Raw genomic sequence first — 24,204 nt, forward strand, 5'->3', positions numbered from 1 at the left:
ATTGCCAAAGAGCAGGATTGTCCATCTGAGCTTTCTAGACCGTCTGTCACAGTTGCAGGGATAAGGATAGAAAAACTGTATTCTGGGAAAGCAGCTGGCCCAATGGCCCAGAAGGCTGCTCAACTGTGTGAACCTCTTCAAAACATCCTCAACTTGAGTCTACAGCTGCAAAGGTTTCCAACTCTGTGGAAAACATCATGTATTGTACCAGTGCCCAAAGTAGAGCATCCAGCTGAGTTAAACAACTACAGATCCGAGGCTCTTATGTCACACCTCAACAAGACCCTGGAGTGGCTGCTTCTGTGCTTACAAGACCCCATGTCAAACATGCACTGGATCCCTTTCAGTTTACATACAAAGAATACACTGGAGTGGACAATGATGTCCTTTACATGCTGCACCAACCTTTATTTCTGATCTGTTTGTCACCTCTTAGTAACTCTGTGGAATATGACATATATAGTATATTGGTCCCAAAATACTGGAAAGGGATTTTAATTTGGTGTATTTCGCTAGCATTTAGGTATCACATTGGAATCTTCCCTCAAACTGACTACCTACTCTCAGTGAGTGAGTCAAATGCCCAGACTTGGATGTAAAGTGTGTATAAAAACATTTGTCGGATTCATCAGTATTTTCTTTCTCGAATTAATTTGTACTTTAACACGTTGGCTACAAGTACGAAATATCCATGGAACTGATTTGAAACCCCATAAACCAAATCAATCAATCAATCAAATTTTATTTATATAGCGCCACAGCGTAACAGAAGTTTTCTCACTTTACATTTACAGCTGGTCTAAAGTAGACCCTTAATAAGTCAGTTCACGGGCACCAACAGAATCCTCTGGGAGCAAACACAGTGACAGTGGTGAGGACAAACCAGAAACCTGGAGTAGACCCCAACTCTGGTGGATGGTCATCTCCCTTGACCAGTTGGGGTTAAAGAGAGAGACATAGAGGAAGAAATATAATAATAATGCATTTGATTTCTATAGCACTTTTCAAGGCGCCCAAAGCGCTTTACCGTATTGATCCATTATTCATTACCTCTCACATTCACACTCTGGTGGTGGTAAGCTACATTTGTAACCACAGCTGCCCTGGGGCAGACTGCCAGTTCACACCAAACAGCCCCTCTGACCACCACCAAACATTCATATGCATTCATACACCAGCGTGACTGACACTGGAGGTGGGTGGGTCTGGCCCAAGGACACAACGGCACATGACTAAGACAGAGTGGGATTCAAACCGCCAACCCTTCAGTTACTGGATGACCTGATCTACTCCTGAGCCATGACCACGTCCCAAAAAATAGAGAGAGAGTGGGGGAGGGGGAAGAAGGGAGGAAATAGGGGGAGGCACATGAATGCACAGCAAACTGAACTCCAACTGTTCACTTATTATTAATTGCTTTTGGTAGTGGACTGCTTGGAAGCAAGGCATGTCTCACTGTTGTAAAAAAAAAAAAAATATATATATATATATATATATATATATATATATATATATATATATATATATATATATATACACACAGGGTGGGGAAGCAAAATTTGCAATATTTTGAGGCAGGGATTGAAAGACAGTGTATGACCAATTAGTTTACTGAAAGTCATGAGAATTTATTTGCCACAAGAAAATTTACATAATAGAAAATGTTTTTATTCTATGTGTCCTTCTTTCTCAATAACTGCCTTCACACGCTTCCTGAAACTTGTGCAAGTGTTCCTCAAATATTCGGGTGACAACTTCTCCCATTCTTCTTTAATAGTATCTTTAAGAAAGTCGACATTGCTGTGTGATGTTCTATTGGTAGCGTGTTCTAAAACGCCCCAAATAGCACAATCCAGAGGGTTTAGATCTGGGCTAGAAGGCGGCCATAAACATGATTCCAAAAAACTGCTCAAGTTGGATTTGCAGAAATCTTGTATTTTTCTAGCTGTGTGGGCTGGAGCACCATCCTGTGTCCATACATAATTTCCATCTGGGTAGTTTGCTTTAAGCCATGGCAATACCTGGTATCTCAGTCTTGTAGTTGGATTTGGTTGGATCCTTTAGGATTTTGGATTTGAGAGCTTTAATAAAAGCTTTGGTACGTTTTTTGTTGCTTCCTCCACTTCCAGACTTTCTCGTAATAGTTTTGGTCATAGTCATTCTCTTCTTTACATTATAAACAGCCTTTATGGACACTCCAACTATTTTTGAAATCTCCTTTGGTGTGACGAGTGCATTCAGCGACTCACACACTCTTTGACGTTTGCTTTCCTGATTACTCATATGGGCAAAAGTTTCTGAAAAGGTATGGATAATAGTGTTAGGTATGATTATGACATCAATATATGTTTGGTTTCAAAACAATTGACGTTGTGCCTGCTGAGAAAAACAACTAAATGTTCATTGTAAATTTTGCTTCCCCACCCTGTATGTGTATATACATATATATATATATATATATATATATATATATACATATACTGTGTGTGTGTATATATATATACATATATATATATATATATATATATATATATATGTATTTTTTTTTTTTTTTATTTTTTTTTTTGTTAGTTAGTTAACATCTTGAATTTCTAGCCAATTATGATCATCACATCAGTTCATCTTATTAATGTGGTTGAGGTGAAAAAGACTTGGTATATTCAGGCTCAATATCTCTGAAAGGTAATTCCAACTTTCCTGCATTCTACCACCTGCCTCATCTTGTCATCATCCTCACATTTCAAAGGCTGTGGTGTGCTCTACAGCTGACAATCTGACCCTCTACTCGCTCAGGGCTGTGGAATGTGATCGTGAAACCATGCTGATTATATTGAGAGGAATGTGAATTAAGAAGTTGGAACCTTTCTCTTGAAACACAGATATCACTACTGCTCTATCACTGTTTATAACAAAGTGGATATATAAGTAGCATGGTATATGAAGTGAAACTTAATTGTCGCAGGTATTATTGTACCTTATTATCTTATCAATTCATACACAGAGGTCAGAGTTGCTGTACATGAGCCTACATTCTCTTGTCAAGTTTATTTTTATAGATCGCAACTTTTGCATGAGAACTGGTTTATGCCCTTTCAGGCCCATTTAGTACATATTTCATATTTTTAATTTACTGGGCTCATTTCTCAGACACAATAATGGAGTCCTGGAAGTTCCAACACTGTTGACTTCTTTCTTTCTTTCTTTCTTTCTTTCTTTCTTTCTTTCTTTCTTTCTTTCTTTCTTTCTTTCTTTCTTTCTTTTCTTTCTTTCTTTCTTTCTTTCTTTCTTTCTTTCTTTCTTTCTCACACATAGAGTGGATTCTGTATTGTGTACTGTATTGGTGTTAATGCGGGCATTCTGTGCTTGCCTCTATTTTGACTACGGCTGCCTGCAGATGAATGCAGTACCATGATCTCCTGCTAACAAATGAATCCAGGCAGAAAATATGAGCTTTGAACACTGCAAAGATTACATCGTTCTTTTCTTTCACTTATCTAATCAACATGCAGCTTTTTGTTGCTGTGGTTTTTGTTTTTGTTCCACAAAGGAACAAACAAGTGTTTCTATCCAAACTCCAGTGAAAGATTAGGCAGCCCCATACGTTGAAAGCAAAGACTGTCATTTTTTTACATTTTCAGTAGATGCTAACATGAAAAATGGGAGCAGACCCTGAGTTGTCTCATACATACTTCTCATAAATATTTTATCAGGGTGACTTGAACAGCCAAGAATAATCTCAAACTTGAGCAATACATACAGTCAAAAATAGATTCCGTGACAAAAACTCTAAGCTTTGTGATAAGAATGTCACAATAAACCATCTCAACCTTGTAAAGCATGTCAGTTCAAATAAAAACGTACTAAAATGGAGAGAAATTTGAAACAAAACCCTAGCCTTAGTTTTGATTCACACATCAGTCTTCATCTTTTAGTACTTTTAAAAATATATATATGATACGCACCACCAAGTACTTCTTTTTACAGAACCACCTAACAAACCATTGAAGGACAGTCGTGTCATCATACAAGTCATTCTCAACATAAGATGCATTATTTGCCATTTTTTTCCTCTCTAGAAAGCCTCTTTCAGTCAATGAAACACCACCTATTCATTTCCTCAAGAATCGATTACTATAGTCAGTGATGTGTAGCATAAGTAACTGCATTACCCATGATTCTTGTCAAATCAATCCAATCCAGATGTAGCTGCTGCAGATTCACACTGAATTAAAATATCATACTCTAGTGACATGGATGAAAAGTACCAGCTATTTCCAAGTGATTCTAGTCCCATGTGAAAATGACTTAGTCCTACAGTGACCAGATATCCCACCACAGAACTCCACAGCATTTTAACTCAGCCTATTGTGAGTGTCCCACAAATTGATTTTAAAGGAAGTTCAAGCAGATTATAATTAGATTATCTCACAAATGTATCACATATTTTAAGTGACTGTTCAGAAAATATTCAGAGAAAAATGTAAATTTGTGTTTTTTCTTCTACTATTGTGTGATTATTAGCAGTTGGTTCGTGGACAAAAGCAGTAATAATAATGGATTAGATTTATATGGCAATTTTCTATGAAGCGCGTACAGAGGATCCATTATTCATTCGCTCTCACACTCTGGTGGTGGTAAACTACATTTGTAGCCACAGCTGCCCTGGGGTAGATGGATGGAAGCGTGGCTGCCAATCTGCACCTACGGCCCCTCCAACCACCACCGAACATTCATGCACATTCATACACCAGAGTGAGTAGCAGCACTGGAGAAAAGGAGGGTGAAGTGTCTTGCCCAAGGACACAACAGCACATGGACAGAGCGGGACGACTGGTTATTGGACGACCTGCTCTACCATCTGAGCAATGCCTGCCATGGCAGTAGATGTATATTAGTAGCTGTGGTCTATTTTAGCTGTCCATTTTAGTGAAAAAGTCAGAGCTTCTCTGGGTTTTTTATGCACCAATTGAAAAAGTGAAAGGTGAATGTTGAGCGTAATCAGTCACATAGAAAATAATAAACTAGAAACAGTCATACAGGGTCTAAATGCCAAAAAAACTCAAACTCCATAGGCTGATCCTTTTTGTATAGAACACTTGGCAGATTCCAGCTTCATCAGAGATTTGTTAATATAGTACAAGCACTATGTTACAAGCCAGTAGCTAAGATGAGAATTAATGATGGACTTTGAAGTTTTTCATACATACGATGGAGATGCTGACAAGACTGCCCTTTATACCTCCTTTTTGTAATTTTTATAGAACCTTTGAATCAATGGATAAGACAAAATGAGAAAATACAGGGTATTAAAACACTAGCTCTGTTTGCAGATGATATTTTAATATGTCTGGGATCCCCTGGTGGTTCTTTCCCAGAATTGTTTACAACCTTTGAAGAATATGGAGCATTATTGTTTTACAGACTAATTACCCACATCCCAAGTACTAACGTTTAACTATGTTCCCAGTCAAGCAATTAGAGACAAACTTAAAATAAATTGGGATTTAGACATACTGAAATGCTTAGCTATCAATTTTCCTGTCTGTTAAAAAAAAAAGTTCTGAATTATGAACCCTTGGTTTTCAGAATGAAAGCTGATCTGAGCAGATGGAACCTAATGCCCTTTTTAGGATCAGCACAGTGATTTGAAGCAATTAAAATTAATATGCACTTTAATATTTGTCCCAGACAATACCAGCAGATCCCAAATGAACAATTCTAAGAAATGAACAAACATTTTTCGAGATTTATTTGGCAGGGAAATAGACCTACAATTAGGTATATGATTGTGCAGTTGTCTAGTGTTTGTAGAATTAAATATAGAAGTTGTCTCTCACCATTCAAAGTTATTTCAGAGAGAAATTAAAATAATACTGATTGATTGAAAATTGATTTCATGATGAGTAATTTTTCTTTCAAGATGTAAGTTTATCAGCATTCATAACATATCCCGCATAGTCCTATACAAACATACCGTTTGCCCCACATTTGATTTGTTTGAATTTTCTCACCCCACATTTGATTTGTTTGAATTTTCTCACCCCTCTTACACCAAGCAGTTCCCAGCTGCTCAGAGTGATGTGGAGCACCAGCCTCTGCTCTGTTTAGTCTACAAACTTCCACTTTGTTAGTGTGTTGAAGTAGTAGACTGTTAAAATGTGACTTGACCTTTTTGGCTTCCCATACAGGAGGGAAGCTGCCATCTTGTCTTACAACGTCAATGTTTACCAATCTTTTGCTACCACTCCACCCGGTAGCCGACTAAATTTCCGGCACTAAGAGCTAAAAAGGAAATGTAGAAGTGGTGATGGTTTTTTTGGAAGTAGGGAATGGTCTTGCTGTCCACATGAAGGAGAAATTTTCACATATCTTACTTTTTTGCTAAAATATACTCTTCTTTGAGAGGCAGCAGTCTGTATTTCTCAACAATCTTATGAAAAGACCTACACAAAAATTCAGTGTTAAGCCTTCCACAAAAAAATGTTGACACACACGCACACACACACACACACACACACATTTGTAGTATTGTCTATATTTTAATCACTCATATGTTCCCATACACACAGTAAGTTATATACACAAGTAAGTTTTTTTTTTTTTTCACAAGTCTCATTTTAACTTCACTGCTTAGATGCAAACACATCCAGCACATTTTTGATGTCAGACTATAAAAGCCCTGAGGGCAGTGTATGTATGGTTTTAGAAGTCTGCTCAAAAGAAAACACTCTATGGATAAAAGCAGTAAAACAGTGAATTCAGTTGTTTCATTGCTAACAGGGGGCTAGGCAAGAAAATGATAATGGCAAATGTTATAATTTGCTTTGGAGCTTGTTTTGATTTTACTTAATGTTACATTTTTATTTATCAATATAATTGTTTAAATGGTCTACCACTAGATTTCTGAAATGTTTGTCACATTCTGACCATAAATCAGGCATTTTAATGGTCCACTGGCCAGATACTGCCCTTTTATATCCCTTGGCTGGCTATCTATGTGTCTGTCTATGTGACACTGTCAACACAATTACTCTTCACTAAATCATTCGACCTCCTTCATGTTTGGTATTCAGGTCTAACTTGGAAAGCTCTCAGATGAGTTTTTTGGATGTCAACCTTGATATTCATTTATAATTTCAATTAAGCACCACCACAATCTGACATACAGCTTCTCCCACCTTCACATCCACTTACCAATTAACAACTAATCATGAACAAAAAAAAACCCTGAGCACTATCTCTAATTTGGTCATCAGGCACGACTTGGTCCCACAACGCAGACAGAGACGTGTCCAATTTCTGAACCTTAATCTATTGGTTTCTAGACACAACACACATGGCAACAGACCACACAGTGAAACTGGATCAATCAATGCCTTATCAACATTAGTTATTGCAACAGAATCAGTCATAATTTTACTCTGTACATGCGTCACTGCGCAGACTGGACTGAGGTCACCAGAGCTCTCACAGGACACTTCCAGAGGTTTGGTTACAACAACAGGCGGTGGCAGGCCAGTAGACTAAACTGCACTCCCTCTAAAGGTAAAGCAGGGCGAACACCAACTGGAAATACACCTTTAACCAGGTCACAGTCTAAGACCACGTTATGTTGCGGCACAGGAACAAAGCTAAGTTCCATTCCCTGTATAACCACAAAACCAGTCTCAGAGTCAGACGAAAAAGCCAACACTGACTGAGCAATGAATGAATGTTTAGCCCCAGTGTCCCGCGATACTTTGATGTCCATGCTCACCCTGTCAGCCAAAGACATGTGTGATGAACACCTCAAACCCTGAGCTGTCACTGGGCTCACCGTGTACTGCCATATACTGACACACCGTAGCGCACAGCATGGCTGAAGTTGGAGTTGGGAGGAGCCACACTGGTCTGACTCCTTAGCATTGAACACGGGTCTTTCTTCCTGTCCCAAAAATGATAGGCCCCTGGGCTTCAGCCCAGGTAAGCCCCATGCATTAAGGTGGCCATGATTTGCGAATTCCGAGACTGACGACAGTTCGGTTGAGGTGAAAGTTAGTGCCAGCAATGTAGGCTATACGTGTATGAAAACTCAATCACAACCTGCCTGTTATTACAATTGGTTTTTAATCATTGACGGGGTTCTATCATTGCACAAAAAATTTGAATAATCTAAAAATCTAAGAACAATGTAAGTGCAATTTTAACAATAACATACCTCAGTTTATAATTTATACATGTACACTATAACTTATACAACACAGTGGATCTAAAAATACACAACACATTTAGAAACAGGCATCTAGAACTGAAAAATATAGCATTTAACCTCACACATTTTTTCATATGCTGTTTTGGATGAAAAAAATCACTTATGGAAAGAAATTTTTCATTACATCATATACACAACATATACCCATGGCTACATTCATAAACATATGGCCATGTGTTGTGGGCTGTAACTACACAAAATTATAGCATTATTACTGCCATTTCCATCCCCTAGTTTAGGTAGATGGTATTATTCATCGCTGCCATCGCTGAGACAGCCGTGCCATCTCTTCACTCTTGTCTGGTGATACTCTTATGTGAAGTCCACCAACCCTCTTCCCATAAAACATTGTTGCATTCATTCTGGTCTGCGTAAAAATAAAGGGCAGAAATCAGGGCCGGTTCTAGCCAGTCATACTGGTTGGAATAACATGTGAGCAACTTGGTTTTACAAATGATAGTGAAGCCTAATAGCGGCCTGATAGCCCAACAGCGACAATTTGAATTGCAGTCCTGACGGCACTGACAATAAGTTTGGGGGTTTATTTATGTATAAGAATCACTTTATTGACCCCCAAAGAGAAATTCCGTTGTCGGGCAGCTTATCTGTGTTCATTTACTCTTTAATATAAAATAAAAATGATTTTAAAAGTCCTTCATGCGTATTTCTAAAAAATAAAAGAATGAATATTAAATACTAATAAAATAAAGTATTCTCACTGTGGTCAGAATGTGTACAAAAAGAAGGTAGTCTGCTAAAGTGGCAGTCTACTAAAAGTGGCAAAATAGAACAACTGCACAAACAACTGAAACTTGGCCAAAAGTTAAAAAAAACAAACAAACCTAAATTATATTTTTTTATATTTCACAAACCAAAAAAAGTAAAAATAATAATAATAATAATGGATTGGATTTATATAGTGCTTTTCTAGACACCCAAAGCGCTTTACATTATTGACCCATTACTCATTCACTCTCACATTCTCCCTCTGGTGGTGGTAAGCTACATCTGTAGCCACAGCTGCCCAGGGGCAGACTGACAGAAGCGTGGCTGCCATTTTGCGCCTACGGCCCCTCCGACCACCACCAAACATTCATACACCAGTGTGAGTGGCACTGGAGGCAAGGAGGGTGAAGTGTCTTGCCCAAGGACATGACGGACTGACTAGGACAGAGCAGGATTCGAGCCGCCAACCCTTCGGTTATTGGATGACCCACTCTACCACCTGAGCCACAGCTTATTCAAATTCAATCTCAAAAGTGACAAATGACCAAGGAAACAAATCTTTCTTTTGCTGTCTACAACCCTGAACTATAGACTCAAATGTCAGTAGAACTATATACATATAAACCAGCATGACAAAATTATTAAAATAATTAATATAATTTAGTGACAGAGATCTTTTGCCCCTCACTCAGTTTTTGTCCCTTCCTTCAATTGAGAGACCATGTGTGTGTTTTACTGGCATTGTGTTGCCCAATGTGTGTGTTTTATGGCGTTGCTTTAGTCAGTGTGTGCATGCATAATGTGATGCCGGCTGCTCTGCAGGAGCCCAGAGATGGTGCTCAGCCCAAGAGCACGTCAAAAAGTCACAGATACAGTGAAACTGCAATAGAGAGAATTGCGGTAGTAAACCGAAACCAGGTGCAGCAGAGACCGAGGAGGGTCATTTATTTCCCCGCATTTCAGAAACGGACGACAGACAGTGAGCTGCTGTATGAGCGAATGAAGCACAAGGCAAAACAATGATGACAACCAATCACTGACGGAATAGGGTGAGCTGTATGCTGCCCACCCACTCACAAATGAGACCCAATAGTAGTGTAGTCTGTTGTATTTTTCTATTGGATAAACGTTTTCCCTTAACTTTCAATTGGGTGGGCAAGACAGAGATTTGGGTGGGCTGAGCCTACCCCTGCCTATGCCTACTGCCAGCCTCAGCAGAAATTGCATTTATATCCCAGAATTTTATGTTTATAATAATTATAGAAATGAACTGCAATGGCATTTCCTAACAAAAATGTATGCATGAAGAAGGCTATCTAAATATAACACTGATCAGCTAGCACCATTTTTTTAAGCCGCATGTCACTAAATGTTACAAACTGAAACATTCAAATAATTTTACAAATATTTGTTACAAATAGTCTACTTTAATATACTGTATATGCTGTAGAAGCACACAATAAACTAGTGAGTATTTTTATTTTGACACAGCTTACCTTATATGCAAAAATGTATCCACTTTTATAGCCTCCTTTTTTCGTGTGTCAGAATTGGGAGCTTCTGCTTCCATTAGCCGGGTGTAGGTCCATCACCGACCGATCCAACAAGAAACAAGTGCTTGAAAATGGTTCCTAGGAACATGCTGAATATGCTCAAACTGTTATTGGGAGAATATATACGGTGTTTTGGCTGTTTCTGTGATGGTAACGGTATGTCGCAAATGTATGCCCGGCTGCATTAAGGGGTTAAAAACTGAAAATGTCAGTGAATCAGGCTGATATCTCATATTGCTAAAACTAACATTAGACACCTCTGTGTCATTTTGAGATATCTGGGGCCTGCAACAGGATTATACCCACCCATAACACCTACTATTAGGTCATTGAAACTTGTCAGTCAAGGACTCAGATGGGTGGTCCAGAACAGCTCTGGCTGTTAACAATAACCTTCAAAAAGTGTCTCTAAAACATAAATAAACAGAAAGTTGACTGAAAATTACCAATTCTTGAGCAAATGGACTCTAAGTATTTCATTGCTTTTCCAGCTTTTCCAGTGTGTTTACTGTGCAATGAGAACATGTTATTACAAAAGAATACAATGTGAAGCAGCACTACATGTTAGCTCACCTCCCATGATCACCCGGTTTTCTCGAAGGTTTGGATGAGTGGAGAAGTAAACTATAATGGCTACTAGCACCTTCCAACAGAGTCAAGTGGAGATCGTTCACTTTTGCATTAACAAAAGGGAACAGTGTTTTTATCCCTGCATGTAGCCTGGAAATTAACTAGACAGAAGACACCCTTTACTGATGTAGAACCTGTGAAAGATTACATACTCCCTGACATTGATTGAAGTAGGTGTTGATAAAAATGATAACATCACTTCAGTCATGAAGAAAGTGCCTGTCTCAGACAAATAAACACTTTGCAGCCTGGAATTACTTGCAAAACGGATGTCTCAAGGAAGCTTTTGGAAAACTTTTTAACAAATATTTGTGTCATCACTATCAATGAATGAATCAACCCATCGCACTGAAGTTGTGCAACTATGCACATAGAGTCAGATTCATCCATCCATTTTCTACCGCTTATCCGGGGTTGGGTCACGGAGGCAACAGTCTAAGCAGGGATGCTCAGACTTCCCTCTCCTCAGATACCTCCTCTAGCTCTTCCGGGGGGGACCCTGAGGCGTTCCTAGGCCAGCAAAGAGACATAGTCTCTCCAGCGTGTAATAGGTCCAAGGTCTTCTCCCCTGAAGTCAGATTCAAGTATTTGATTTTTGAGAGGCTTTGTTTCTTCAAAACAAAGGTAACAACCTCAACTGCACACCTACTGGAAACTAAACTGGTACATTTTCCACAACTCTGTACCTCCATAAGCACAGCACCTAGATTGTATATAACATCCATCATGATAGACTAACTGAGAACTTAACTGAGAGAGTCCAAGACCTCAACATTCCCATTGAGACAGACTTCTGTGCCAAAGCAAAAGACATGATGTGTATTATTGAGCACTTGTTTGAGATGGAGCTGGTTGATGTGCAGTCCCCCTTTGCTTAAAAAGAGTATTCGTAGTCTGAGGATGCAGTGGACTTTTGGTCTAAACATTTTGCCATGCCAATATCAACACCCCACAATTATGACAGTGGCTTTGGTAATATTGAGAGAGTTTGTGGACTGTACTTTCTCACTAAGACAGAGTCTCAAATTGACAGATATGATGTTGGACCTGTTATAAGTACTTTGAATGTATGGAAATGTTTCTGTTGTGTCATGATGAGGCCAATATATTGTTTAGTCTGGCAGCTACTGTTTCACTTTAGATTTATTTAATTTACTTTGTTCGTCTTGCATTGTTATGAGCTCATTCTAAAAGCATTTTATATAGGCTTCAAATGGTTATTGAAGATAATATAAAAAATACTGTCTACTTATAGTCATTGTTTCACTACAATTGAAGTGAAAAGTTTGAAAAGGGCATGTGACTAGATTATTCCATTTAGTTTTGTGCACTCTTGGCATTGTCTCAATCAGCTTCATTAGAATCACCTGGGATGTTTTTTTTTCCAACAGTCTTGAAGGTGTTTCCAGTAGCTCTAAGCACTTGTGGGCTCCGTTGCCTTCATTTTGCAGTCCAACTCATCCTAAACCATCTTAGTCAGGTTTAGGCCGGGTTATTGTGGGAGTCAGGTTATCTGATGCAGCACTGTGATTCTTGTTCTTGATCAAATAGCCCTTACATAGGCTGAAGATGTGTTTTGGGTCATTATCCTGTCGAAAACCCAAATGATAGTCCTACTAAATACAAACCAGATGGGATGGAATGTCACTGCAGAAGGCTGTTGTAGCCATGCTGGTTAAGAGTGCCTTGAATTTTGCATAAACCCCCAACAGTGTCACCGGCAAAGAATCCCCACATCGTCACACCTCCTCTTCCATGCTTCACAGTGGGAATCAGACATATAGGAAGTATATGCTCATCTTACACTAGGACATGGAAGGCAGAGCATCTAGTCTGATGGTCAAAAGCTCCATCTTGGTCTCATCAGACCAAACAACCTTGAATTATAGTCAAGCTTTCTTTAAAAGCGGCCTCCTTTTTAAAAAGTCAGTCTTCCGATACGATTTGACCAGTGAAGAACCAAGGCAACAATTGTTGTTTACAGTCTGTCTCAGGTTCTGAAGCTTTTAACCTCTTCATAATAGTCATAGTTATCTTGGTGGCTTCCCTCACTGGTGTCCTTCTCTTACTCAGTTTGTGAAGACAGCCTAACTCTAGGCAGACTTCCACATGCCATATTTCTTCCTTTTCTTAACGGTGGATTTAACTGATTGTGTGTCTGGGATTATCTATGACTTGGATTTTTGTCTTTTTTTATTTGTCCTCTGACATTTTTATTGACAACGCTTCTTGGAGTGTTATTTTGTCTTCATGGTGTTATTAAAGCCTGAAGTATTAGGAGTCCCATGATTACCCCAAGACACATTCACTGAACTACCAGCATCATTTGGCTGGACCTGTGTTGAATTTGGTCAGTGACTTTCACTAGGTGAATATTTATGCAGCTACCTATTTTACATGATATATGTTTAACTAATTTACATCACTTCTTAACAGGCACTGTGCATTTGTTGAAGTTGTTTTAGTGAAAATAGTTGTATACTTTCATTGTTGTTTTACTGAAAATATACATGTGACTTGATATTTATCTTTATACATGTATATTACGCATACATTGTACACTATTCTGCACAAATGTGGTAGATGTGTTCTTCTATGCTCTTACACTGAATTGTGTGCTAGTTTTACACCACAGAAAAGCATAAGAATTACATCTCAATCAATCATACGGTATATCTGAAATATTCTACTCTAGTTTCTAACTAAGCCCCATAAGTGAGACTTTGTAGGGGGTGCCCACTGGCTGTGTGTGCTCAAATACACATACTTGATCCAATCTCTCTCTCCTTCTTTAAGCCATAGACGATGAGCCGGCTGATTAGAAATCTCCTCTGGAGTCGTTAAACACTTGTACAATTCAGTCTCAGCGTGTACATGCGAAGACAGATTTGTTCACACACACGCAGACACATGCAGACACTTTGAAAGGCTGGTCTACAGTCTCCACAAACAGTGAGATACCAGGCTGCAGTCTCTAAACCCTTCAGAGTTCTCATGGAGATAAGATTTTCGTCTCATTGTTTGCAGACAACGCTCCCATTATCATTTTATCAGACAATCAGTCCGATCTGTAGAAGGCGGGGCTCCATAATGCGTATGTGATGGGAGTGGGGAATACTTTGGTTAAGGGGCCTTATATCATATACTTGGTGCTATTGTCATTCAATTTGTCTTGATGCAATGCACCACTGAAATCAGCTGTGTGTTTGCATCAGTCTGCTACAGAGCAAAACACAGCTCTGTGTGACAATAATCCTCATTCATCTTGAGACATCTTGTAACTCATTTTGAGGACAACTTAGAGCAGTTTCATTTTATATTACTAGATATTAGTAGCCCAGTGTATTTAGTCTGATTGTTTATAGTATGAAATACAAAAAATAGCCAATGGTGTGTGTCAGATGCTTGGAAATTGTTTGCCTACATTGAGACATAGTGTAATTTGAAGTCAATACACCATTTAAGGGGCCTGTTTTATTTCATTACAGCACATCAAATCAAAGAAGATCAGCTTTGCAGCTGTAAAATAGTTTCTGATACAGAAAGTTCCTGTTTTTGGTCTCAGAAGAGACTTGGAAGAGTCAAATCACCTGTGTGTTTCGCATTTCAATTAAGTGTCAGAATGTAAGGCCCTTTACTTATTTAATCTGAGACATTGCCTAACAAGGAACCCCCATATCACCCAAATGTCTTCCTGCTGTCTTCAGTGAATGATGAAAACACCGTTTCTTGTTAAAAACAACAAAAATGAAATAGCTGATTTCCTGTTGTTTCATTGTGGATGATCTTTCTCATGTAAATGCATTTTGATTTTAAACAAAATAAAACTCTGGATCTGGTCAAAATTTGATATTTACAGTTAGTGGCACTTCAAGGCATTATTCCTTATCATAGAAGTTGGGATAACAATTTCATCAAAACAGATAATGAATTCTAAACAAACATATTACACGTTGTGAAGAATGGGTCTTGCATTGAAACACACTAATTGAGTAGTCATCTTGGCCAGTTATGAGCACTGCAGAAGTATGAATTTACCTTTTTCTGTCTTTCCTCATTCAGATAAGGACTCCAAGGAGAGGAAGGAGGCCTCTAAGGAGTCATCAGAGGCATCTGTAAAAGAAGAGATGGGTGGTGCAGAAAACTCTGTCAAGGAGGTCAAAAAAGAGAAGACGGAATCGTCAAAGGAGAAAAAGGAGTCAAAAAAAGATTCAAGTAAACAGTCCAAGGAGGATGCAAAGAGGGAATCTAAGAAAGACTCTTCTTCTTCCAAGGAAAAGAAAGAGAAAAAGGAAAAAGACAAGGAAGGAAAGGATTCCAGCAAGGAGGTGGCAGACAAAAAAGTTTCTGGGAAGCCTTCTGTTAAAGTAAAGGAGAAGAAGAAGGAACCAGAGACTGAAGAAGGCTGACAGGTTTAGGGAAACAAGCTTGGAGAATATGCATTTATACACATCCAGTACATATTCACACATAAACCAAACATAATGAAATGCATATAAATGGCTGTTCATATAACTGGGCAATCAGGATAACTAATCATTCTGCATTTTTGTGTCATTTTTAGATCAATATTACTGCAGTATTTTTAGCATAGATTTGCACCGATGAGGCAAACACCAGTTTTTCTAACTATACATAGTTCTGTGGCAACAGGAGATGTTCCCATTAATATACCTTGACTGTGACATGCAATTTGCTTTATAATGAACCAAAAAGGTTTTGTATATTTTGACATTGTGTTTGGACGTGTGTTTCAGCAATATCTGTCTAAATCAGACTTAGTACATAGTAGAGTTAAGAAGCCGGAACCAGCAGCTGAAAGCATTACTGCAATTCTTCCCTCTCCTAAGTTGTAATTTCATCAGTCAAATTTCATTAGCAGCAAAACAACCTATTACACAAAGAAGGCATATATTAAAATTGATCATCATCATCAAACATCACCAGAAAGCCTACACTTATTCTGTACATACCTACAAACAGAAGGGGCAGTGTAAGTCCATATACAGCTCCACACATATACTGTCTAATCATACTGATTGTTTATATCTGTACATACACAGTTCAGGATACATAGTTCAATGTAGCACAGAAACTTATTAGATGCATTTTTTATTGTTTAGTAATTGCTCGCTTTTCTCTGTCTCTGTGCTGTTGGGCCACACCACATCCAGTAGGTCTGATGCATTTGTATCGAGAGACTGTGGTGAAGTCTAGGCCCATGAAGAAAAGGGATAAAGGCAAAGTCCACCTCCTCCTTCCCTCCTCAGACTTTTTGCTGACTCTCTACTTCCTCTTTCCTACTCCACCTCATCAGTTTTTTCTTCTAGTCTGAGCAGCAGTTGAGCCCACAGCCCTGCACCTCCCTAATCCCAGTTAGGCCCCAAACCGCCCCCTCGTCTACACACACTTCTGGATGTGACGTCAGACCCGCCCTCTCGCCCCCTTGTGTGGCACCAAGCCTCACCACTAAGGATAACCGGCTGTTGCATCCAACTATGCCGATTCTTCCGGGTAAATTAAGGCCACATCCTACAACCACCAGTCCTTGGGCTACTGCATCCAGTTTTTTTTTCCATCTGGTATACTCAAGGACATGTGGACACTAATTTTGATGTCGTTTGGTCGTTGCTGCTGGGGTATTAACCGGTGTGCACTTATACAAAAATAAGCAAGTGGTGCCAGGCACAACAAACCCCACCCCTTGCACGTATTCGAGCACATTTTGGCATCAATCCAGCTGATGTCATCATTTCTATGCATGTGGTGATGTCAGCATATCAATTACCTCTATATATGTGAAACAAAATTGATGTATTTATAGACATTTGAAATTTTGCCCATTATAAGTAGATTGGAGGAGAAAAAAGATTTTAAAAATTCATAAAAAATTTGAACTTTGACCTACTTTTCCCAAAATATAAACAGTACAGTCAATATAATCTATTCTGGGTCACTGGCAATCTATAAACCCAATTTGGTATGAATTCAACCAATAGTTTTGCTGCTACTGACATGAAATTTCACCCATTATAAGTAAATGCGAAAAATGTTTTTAATTTAAATTCCTAAAACATTGAAATTTTGACATACTTTTCCCAAAATATAATGAGATCTATTCTGGGTCACTGCCAATCTATAAACCCAATTTGGTATGAATTCACCCACTAGTTTTGCTGCTACAGACATTTGAAATTTTGCCCATTATAAGTAAATGGGAAAAAAAATTTCAAAATTCAGAAAAAAATTTAACTTTAACCTGCTGTTCCTAAAATCTAATCAGATCTATTCTGCATCACTGGCAATCTATAAACTCAATTTTGTATGAATTCAACCAATAGTTTTGCTGCTAGAGTGTTAAGAAAGAAATAAACCGAACCAAAACCAACACCCTTTGCCTCCCCTTCGGGGGGTGAGGTAATAAATTACGCAAATCTGTCATCAGTTACCTCAAAAAGTTATTGGCTAAATTAATGAATTAAAGGCATGTAATTTAAAAGGTGCACTATTATTAGCATTTATTTCAATTTACAGCATGTATCTTTTTTTCAGCTAGAGGCTGTATTTTGCATTTTCCGTAAAAATACACACATTCCCTTTTTTTGCCAGAATGCATTTAGATTAGAGCCGTAGATGCTGTGCCAGCTCAGCCAGTGACAGTCCCAGTAGCTGTATCTTATCTGTATCACCTGTATCATTTCTGTATGTTCTGTCCTTCTGTCCACTAGGGAACGTTATAAGCTTGTTTTGCCTTTTTGAGTTTTGCTTTAGTTTGTTTTAAATGACTACTGTTCGTAGTTCAAGCTGTGATTGGACTGCATGTTTCAGCCCAATACTGCAAAGAAGGATTGTGACAATACCCTCTGTGATGTTACTGAGGTTTCACATTAGCAGTAGAGGCTCTTTGTGATTCAGGTTATGATGAATATTTGTAAAATAGAGTAGATTTGTATTGTATTAGCTGTCAAATGATTCAGAATCCTGTCCGGTGAAGGCAGAATGAAACCTGTAAAAGATCATTCTTAATCAACTTTATTTAATAAAACTTAGTAATAAAAGTACATGCTACCTAATCAAACCTTCCATTTGTGCTGTATTTGTATTTTTATTGCAATAAATAATGATTGAAGAGTATTCTACTGATGCCAGACAGGAATGTTTGGGGGTGGGGGGTGATGAAGGGGAAAAACAGAGAACACTGAAAATAATGGGGGGGGGGGGGGGTAGAGACAAAAGGGAACAAGACTCAGTTGGGACAAACCTGAATAAATTGTAATTTCAGTCAGTATATTTCCAGGTGATATTACTGACAGCAATGAGCACACATTCATAGGAGGCTTTGTTTTATATTGAACTTGAGCTAAAGACGAAGACTTCAAATAACTAATAACTACTTAGCAAAACTCTTACTCTCTTACACTTAAGATCACTATTTATCAGTATGCAATAAAGTCAGTCTTATGCACGTTCAGTTCAAACACGTCAGTCCTATATATGCCAGCAAGTTCAGTGTTTTCTTTCTTTGTAAATATAAAACAGGTGTATTTGATCTTAATATGAACATTGGATTACATTAATGAGTTCACAAGTAATAATCCAATTTGTAAAGATAAAATGTTACCTTAAAATCCTTATACAGACCTGATCAAAATCTTAAGACCAGTTGAAAAATAGCTAGAATTTACCTTTTGCACATTTGGATCTTAATGAGGTTTTAAGTAGAGGTACAATATACAAAAGCAAGAAGGGGGAGTGAGACAAAAAGCACTTTGAAAAAGTAATTTATTGAAAACAACAAGTAAACTGAAATAGGCTGTTTATCAGCTGATCAAAAGTTTAAGACCATTGCTCAAAAAATTACAAAAAACTCTCCAAACCAGAACAAAAAATTTTCTCAGTAGGACTCAGTAATGAGTAGCTCCACCGTTCTTGTTAATCACTTCAAAAATTTGTTTGGGTATGCTTGATGCGAGTGTTTCCAGGAGGCTGGTGGGAACATTGCTCCAAGTGGTGAAGATGGCTTCACGAAGGGCATCAACTGTCTGGAACTGATGGCCATTTTTATAAACTTCCCTTGCCATCCATCCCCAAATGTTCTCTATGGGATTTAAATCAGGGGAACATGCGGGACGGTCCAAAAGAGTGATGTTATTCTCCCTGAAGAAGTCCTTCGTCAAGTGAGCATTGTGAACTGCAGCGTTGTCCTGTTGAAAAACCCAGCTGTTACCACACAGACGAGGGCCCTCAGTCATGAGGGATGCCCGCTGCAACATCTGCACGTAACCAGCCGCCGTTTGACGACCCTGCACCACCTGAAGCTCCAGTGTTCCACTGAATGAAAAAGCACCCCAGATCATGATGGACCCCTCTCCACTGTGCCGGGTAGAAAACATCTCAGGTGGGATCTCCTTGTCATGCCAGTAACGTTGGAAGCCATCTGGACCGTCAAGGTTAATTTTTTTCTCATCAGAGAATAAAACTTTTTTCCACCTCTCAATGTCCCATGTTTGATGCTCCCTGGCAAAGTCTAAACGAGCAGTTTTGTGGCGTTGTAGGAGACGAGGTCTTTGAATTCGTTTTTTGTTTTTGAAACCCTTTTCCCGCAGATGCCGTCTGATGGTTATTGCGCTGCAGTCGGCACCAGTAAGGGCCTTAATTTGGGTCGAGGACCGCCCTGTGTCTTGACGGACAGTCAATCGGATCCTCCAGCTCAGCGCAGGTGTAATTTTTTTGGGTCTACCACTTGACTTTTTTGTTCCATAATGCTCAGGATCTGTCAAAAAATTTAGAATGACTGTCTTACTGCGTCCAACCTCAGAAGCAATGGCACACGCTGCGAGAGGCCTTGCTCATGCAGCTCGACGATCCGACCACGTTCAAGAAGAGAAAGCTTCTTAGCTTTAGCCATCAGGAGGGCATGACAGTGTGAATGCCCGACAGAAAATGAGAATTGTGAGCAGATTTTGGCTTTTATAGCCTGCGGTCTTAAACTTTTGATCAGCTGATAAACAGCCTATTTCAGTTTACTTGTTTTCAATAAATTACTTTTTCAAAGTGCTTTTTGTCTCACTCCCCCTTCTTGCTTTTGTATATTGTAGCTCTACTTAAAACCTCATTAAGATCCAAATGTGCAAAAGGTAAATTCTAGCTATTTTTCAACTGGTCGTAAGATTTTGATCAGGTCTGTATCTACTACAACTACTTTCGGCTGCTCCCTTTAGGAGTCGCTACAGCAAATCATCTGCTTCCATCTGATCCCGTCCCCTCCATCTTTTTATTTTACACCAGCTACCTACATGCCCTTCACCACATCCATAGATTTCCTGTTTGGTCTTTATGTTTGCCCTCTGTCTGGGAGCTCCATCTTCATCATCCTTCTGTCAGTATATTCGCCATCCCTCCTCCGCATGCATGTCTGAACCATCTCAATCTGGCCTCTCTCACTTTGTCCCCAGAACATCTAACCTCAGCTGTCCCTTCCCAATCCTGTCCATCCTTGTCACTCCCAAAGACAAAGTGAACATCTTCAGCTGCGCCACCATCTCTACACCATACATTATCACTGGTCTCATTACTGTCCTGTATTCCTTTCCTTTAAGTCTTCAATCAATCTTTAATTAATTAATCTTTAATTAATTTGACTGATTAATTAATTAATCAATCAAATTTTATTTATATAGTGGCAAATCACAACAAAAGTTATCTCATGACTCCTTACATTTGTGGTCGGCCATGGCTCAGGAGGTAGAGCAGGCTGTTGGCGGTTTGGATGCTGCTCTGTCCTAGTCATGTGCCGTTGTGTCCTTGGGCAAGACACTTCACGCACCGTGCCTCCAGTGCTACTCAAGGTTAAATTTAGTTTTATTTGCATGCTTATACATGCAACGAAATTTGTACTCAGCAGTGTACAACATCCTTAAAAATAATCTATAATAATTAGTCCTGTATAAGAATAAATAACAGTAAAAAACCTAATAAATAAATGCTACAGTAGAAGATTTAACTGGGCAGCATGTTAAAACAAAATAAAACAGCAGTGTTTACAAGTAGCAGCATGACAGCAAGTGGCACAGCAGTGCCTTCACACTGGTGTATGAATGTGTGTGAATGTTTGGTGGTGGTCAGAGGGGCTGTTAGCGGGAATTGGCAGCCATGCTTCCATCAGCCTGCCCCAGGACCAGCTGTGGACATGCATGTAACTTACCACCACCAGAGTAACAATGTGAGAGTGAATGAATAATGGATCCACTGTACGCACTTTGAGTAATGGATAAATAGAAAAGAGCTGTATAAATGTAATCCATTATTATTATTATTATTATTATTATTATTATTATTATTATTATTATTATTATTATTATTATTATTATTATTATATTTAGAGCTGGTCAAACCAGACTCTTAATAAACCAATTCACAGATACTAACAGTTACACTTAGTGACAGTGTCTGCCTCCCAGACCCAGACAGGGAGGTGGTTCCACAGTAGAGGAGCTTGATAGCTGAAGGCTCTAGCTCCCGTTCCTACTTTTGGAGATGTAGGTAAGGAGGAGTATTTTAAGATCTATCCTAGCTTTTACAGGGAGCCAGTGCAGAGAAGCCAACACAGGAGAAATATGCTCTCTGATACTGGTTCTAGTCCAGGGGTAGGCAACTCCGGTCCTCGAGGGCCAGTATCCTGCATGTTTCGGATGTTTCCCTCATCCATCACACCTGGAAGCCAGTACTTCATTATCAGGCTTTTGCAGAGCTTGATGATGAGCTGATCATGAATTGAACCAGGTGTGCTGGAAGAGGAAAATATCTAAAACATGCAGGATACCGGCCCATAAAGACCAGAGTTGCCCACCCCTGCTTTAGTCAGTACACGGCCAGCAGCATTCTGGATAAACTGAAGGGTCTTTAAAGACTTCTTGGGACAGCCTGAGAAAAGCAAATTACAATAATAAAAGTATGGATTAATTTTTCTACACCATTCTGTATTAAAATATATCTTATTTCAGCAATATTTCGCAGATGAAAAAAGGCAGTTCAAGAAATCTGTTTTGTATGTGATTGAAAATAATGCCTAGATTCCTCACAGTGGTGTTGGACTCCATAGTGATGCAATCCATGGTGGCTACTTGTATAAATGATATAAATATTAAATAAAAAGTGCATCCTTAATATTTTTTGGGCCCAACACAGTGACTTCAGTTTTGTCTGAGTTGAACAGCAGAAAGCTGTTGGTCATAAAACTTTTAATATATTTAATGCACTCCTGTAATTTAGTTATCTGATTGGTTTCATCAGGTTTCATGGATAGGTATAATTGGGTATCACCAGCTCAACAATGAAAATTTATGGAGTGTTTCCTTATTAAGTTACCTAAAGGAAGCATGTATGAGATGAAAAGTACTGGTCCAAGAATCGAACAATGATGAGATTTACTGTGGTGTACTGAGAAGATTCATTATTAACATTAACAAATTGAAAGCAATTTATTAGATGGGATTTAAAACACATTCATGCAGTTTCTTGCAGATGCTATTTTGTCACACATCACTTATGATACTTTTCTCCACTCATTCCATCCCACCTGTATTCTCCTTTTTACCTCTTGTCCAATCCAACATTGTTCATTGTTCAGGTGACCCTAAATACTTCTTTGTACCTCTTTGTATTCTCAGTGTTCCACCTCCATCCCTCAATAACATACATATATTCTGTCTTGCTGCGGCTGACTTTCATTCCTCTTCTTTCCAGTGCATACCTCGACCTCTCCAAGTTTTCCTACACATGCTCCCTATTTTCATTGCAGATCCCAATGTGATCTGCAAAAATCATACTCCATGGACATTCCTACCTATCCTCATTTGTCAGCCTGTCCATCACCACGGAAAACAAGAGGGAACTCAGAGCCATTCCCTGATGCAGACCCACCTCCACCTTGAATTCCTGTGTCACACCTACAGCACACCTCACCTCTTTCATACTGTTCCTATAGATGTATATGTATTTGTCCTTCTTCTACACACACACACGAACGCACACACACACAAAACCTTGTGACAATTTTTTATGATTTTATTTCACCAAATGTTAAATTAATCTCCAGTCTCCAGTGGACTTCATTCGCCTCCATTCTTCCAAGTTTTAAAGGCGCATCAGAAAGTTCTTAACACTGTTTTAGTAGTTTCAGCAATCTCTTTGTTTTTGATTGTTTTGAATTTGACCCCTCTGAACCAGAAGGTCAATCAGTATTGATGGCTAGCACCTTTGCCAATGGGACATTTTCACACTGACCATTTTCTTCCAATGTCATCCTCACAGAGTATCTCACAAATGGCTGGCACATCAGTGCTTCCGAATGAAAAGACAATGTTGGTTTGTTATGTAAAATGTTATGTAAAAAAATGCTATGTTATGTAAAATTGCAAATCTCATAAACCGATATTTCATTCACAAGAGAACATGGAAAACATACTGATTTTTTAAACTGAGAAAATGTACTATTTTCGGGGGAAAAAAGAAAATTTTTCATTGGAAGGCAGCAGCAGGTCTCTAAAAACAGACCCTTGTTTACCTTTGTGTAGCATCCTGTAAACAACTGTCCAGAAATGACTGCAACCAGAGAAGACCATTTGCTCACTTGGATTTTGGATGAGAAATGCCCCATTCTTGACTGGTATAGGATTCTACCTCCTAAATTCCCATCAAGTCTTGCATCTTTTTTGTCGTGTCTTTCATTTTATGATGTACCAAATGTTTTCAGTAGATGAAAGGCATGGACAACAGACAGGCCGGACTCCTCTACCAGAAAGTGAGTCTACTGTAATGGATGCAGTGCTGTATGGGCTGTAGTATTGCCTTGCTGAATTATGCAAGGCCTTCCCCTGAAAAAGACATTTTCTGGATGGGAACCTGTGTTGCTTTAAAGTCTGTATATACATTTCAGTATTGATGGTGCCTTTCCAGATGTGCATGCTGCCCATTCCTTAAGCAGTAATACACCCCCCTAACATCAGAGATGCTTTTGAACCAAACACTGAGAACCAGCCAGAT

General features: G+C 38.9%; 1 protein-coding gene across 5 annotated transcripts in view; it reads left to right on the top strand.

Moving 5' to 3' along the window:
* Positions 1-16,828, top strand: part of bbs9 (Bardet-Biedl syndrome 9) — a 194,973-nt gene extending 178,145 nt beyond the window's left edge. For 4 of the 5 annotated variants that reach the window (XM_030158119.1, XM_030158123.1, XM_030158120.1 and 1 more), the window contains one exon: positions 15,223-16,828. In XM_030158119.1, coding sequence (XP_030013979.1) covers positions 15,223-15,569 — 347 coding nt within the window. In that variant the 3' untranslated portion in view covers positions 15,570-16,828. The remainder of the gene's footprint in view (positions 1-15,222) is intronic. The other variant, XM_030158122.1, reaches the window with a different exon arrangement.
* Positions 16,829-24,204: the final 7,376 nt, after the last annotated feature.

This window comes from Sphaeramia orbicularis, chromosome 16 (assembly GCF_902148855.1).
Source record: "Sphaeramia orbicularis chromosome 16, fSphaOr1.1, whole genome shotgun sequence".
Lineage (NCBI taxonomy): Eukaryota > Metazoa > Chordata > Actinopteri > Kurtiformes > Apogonidae > Sphaeramia > Sphaeramia orbicularis.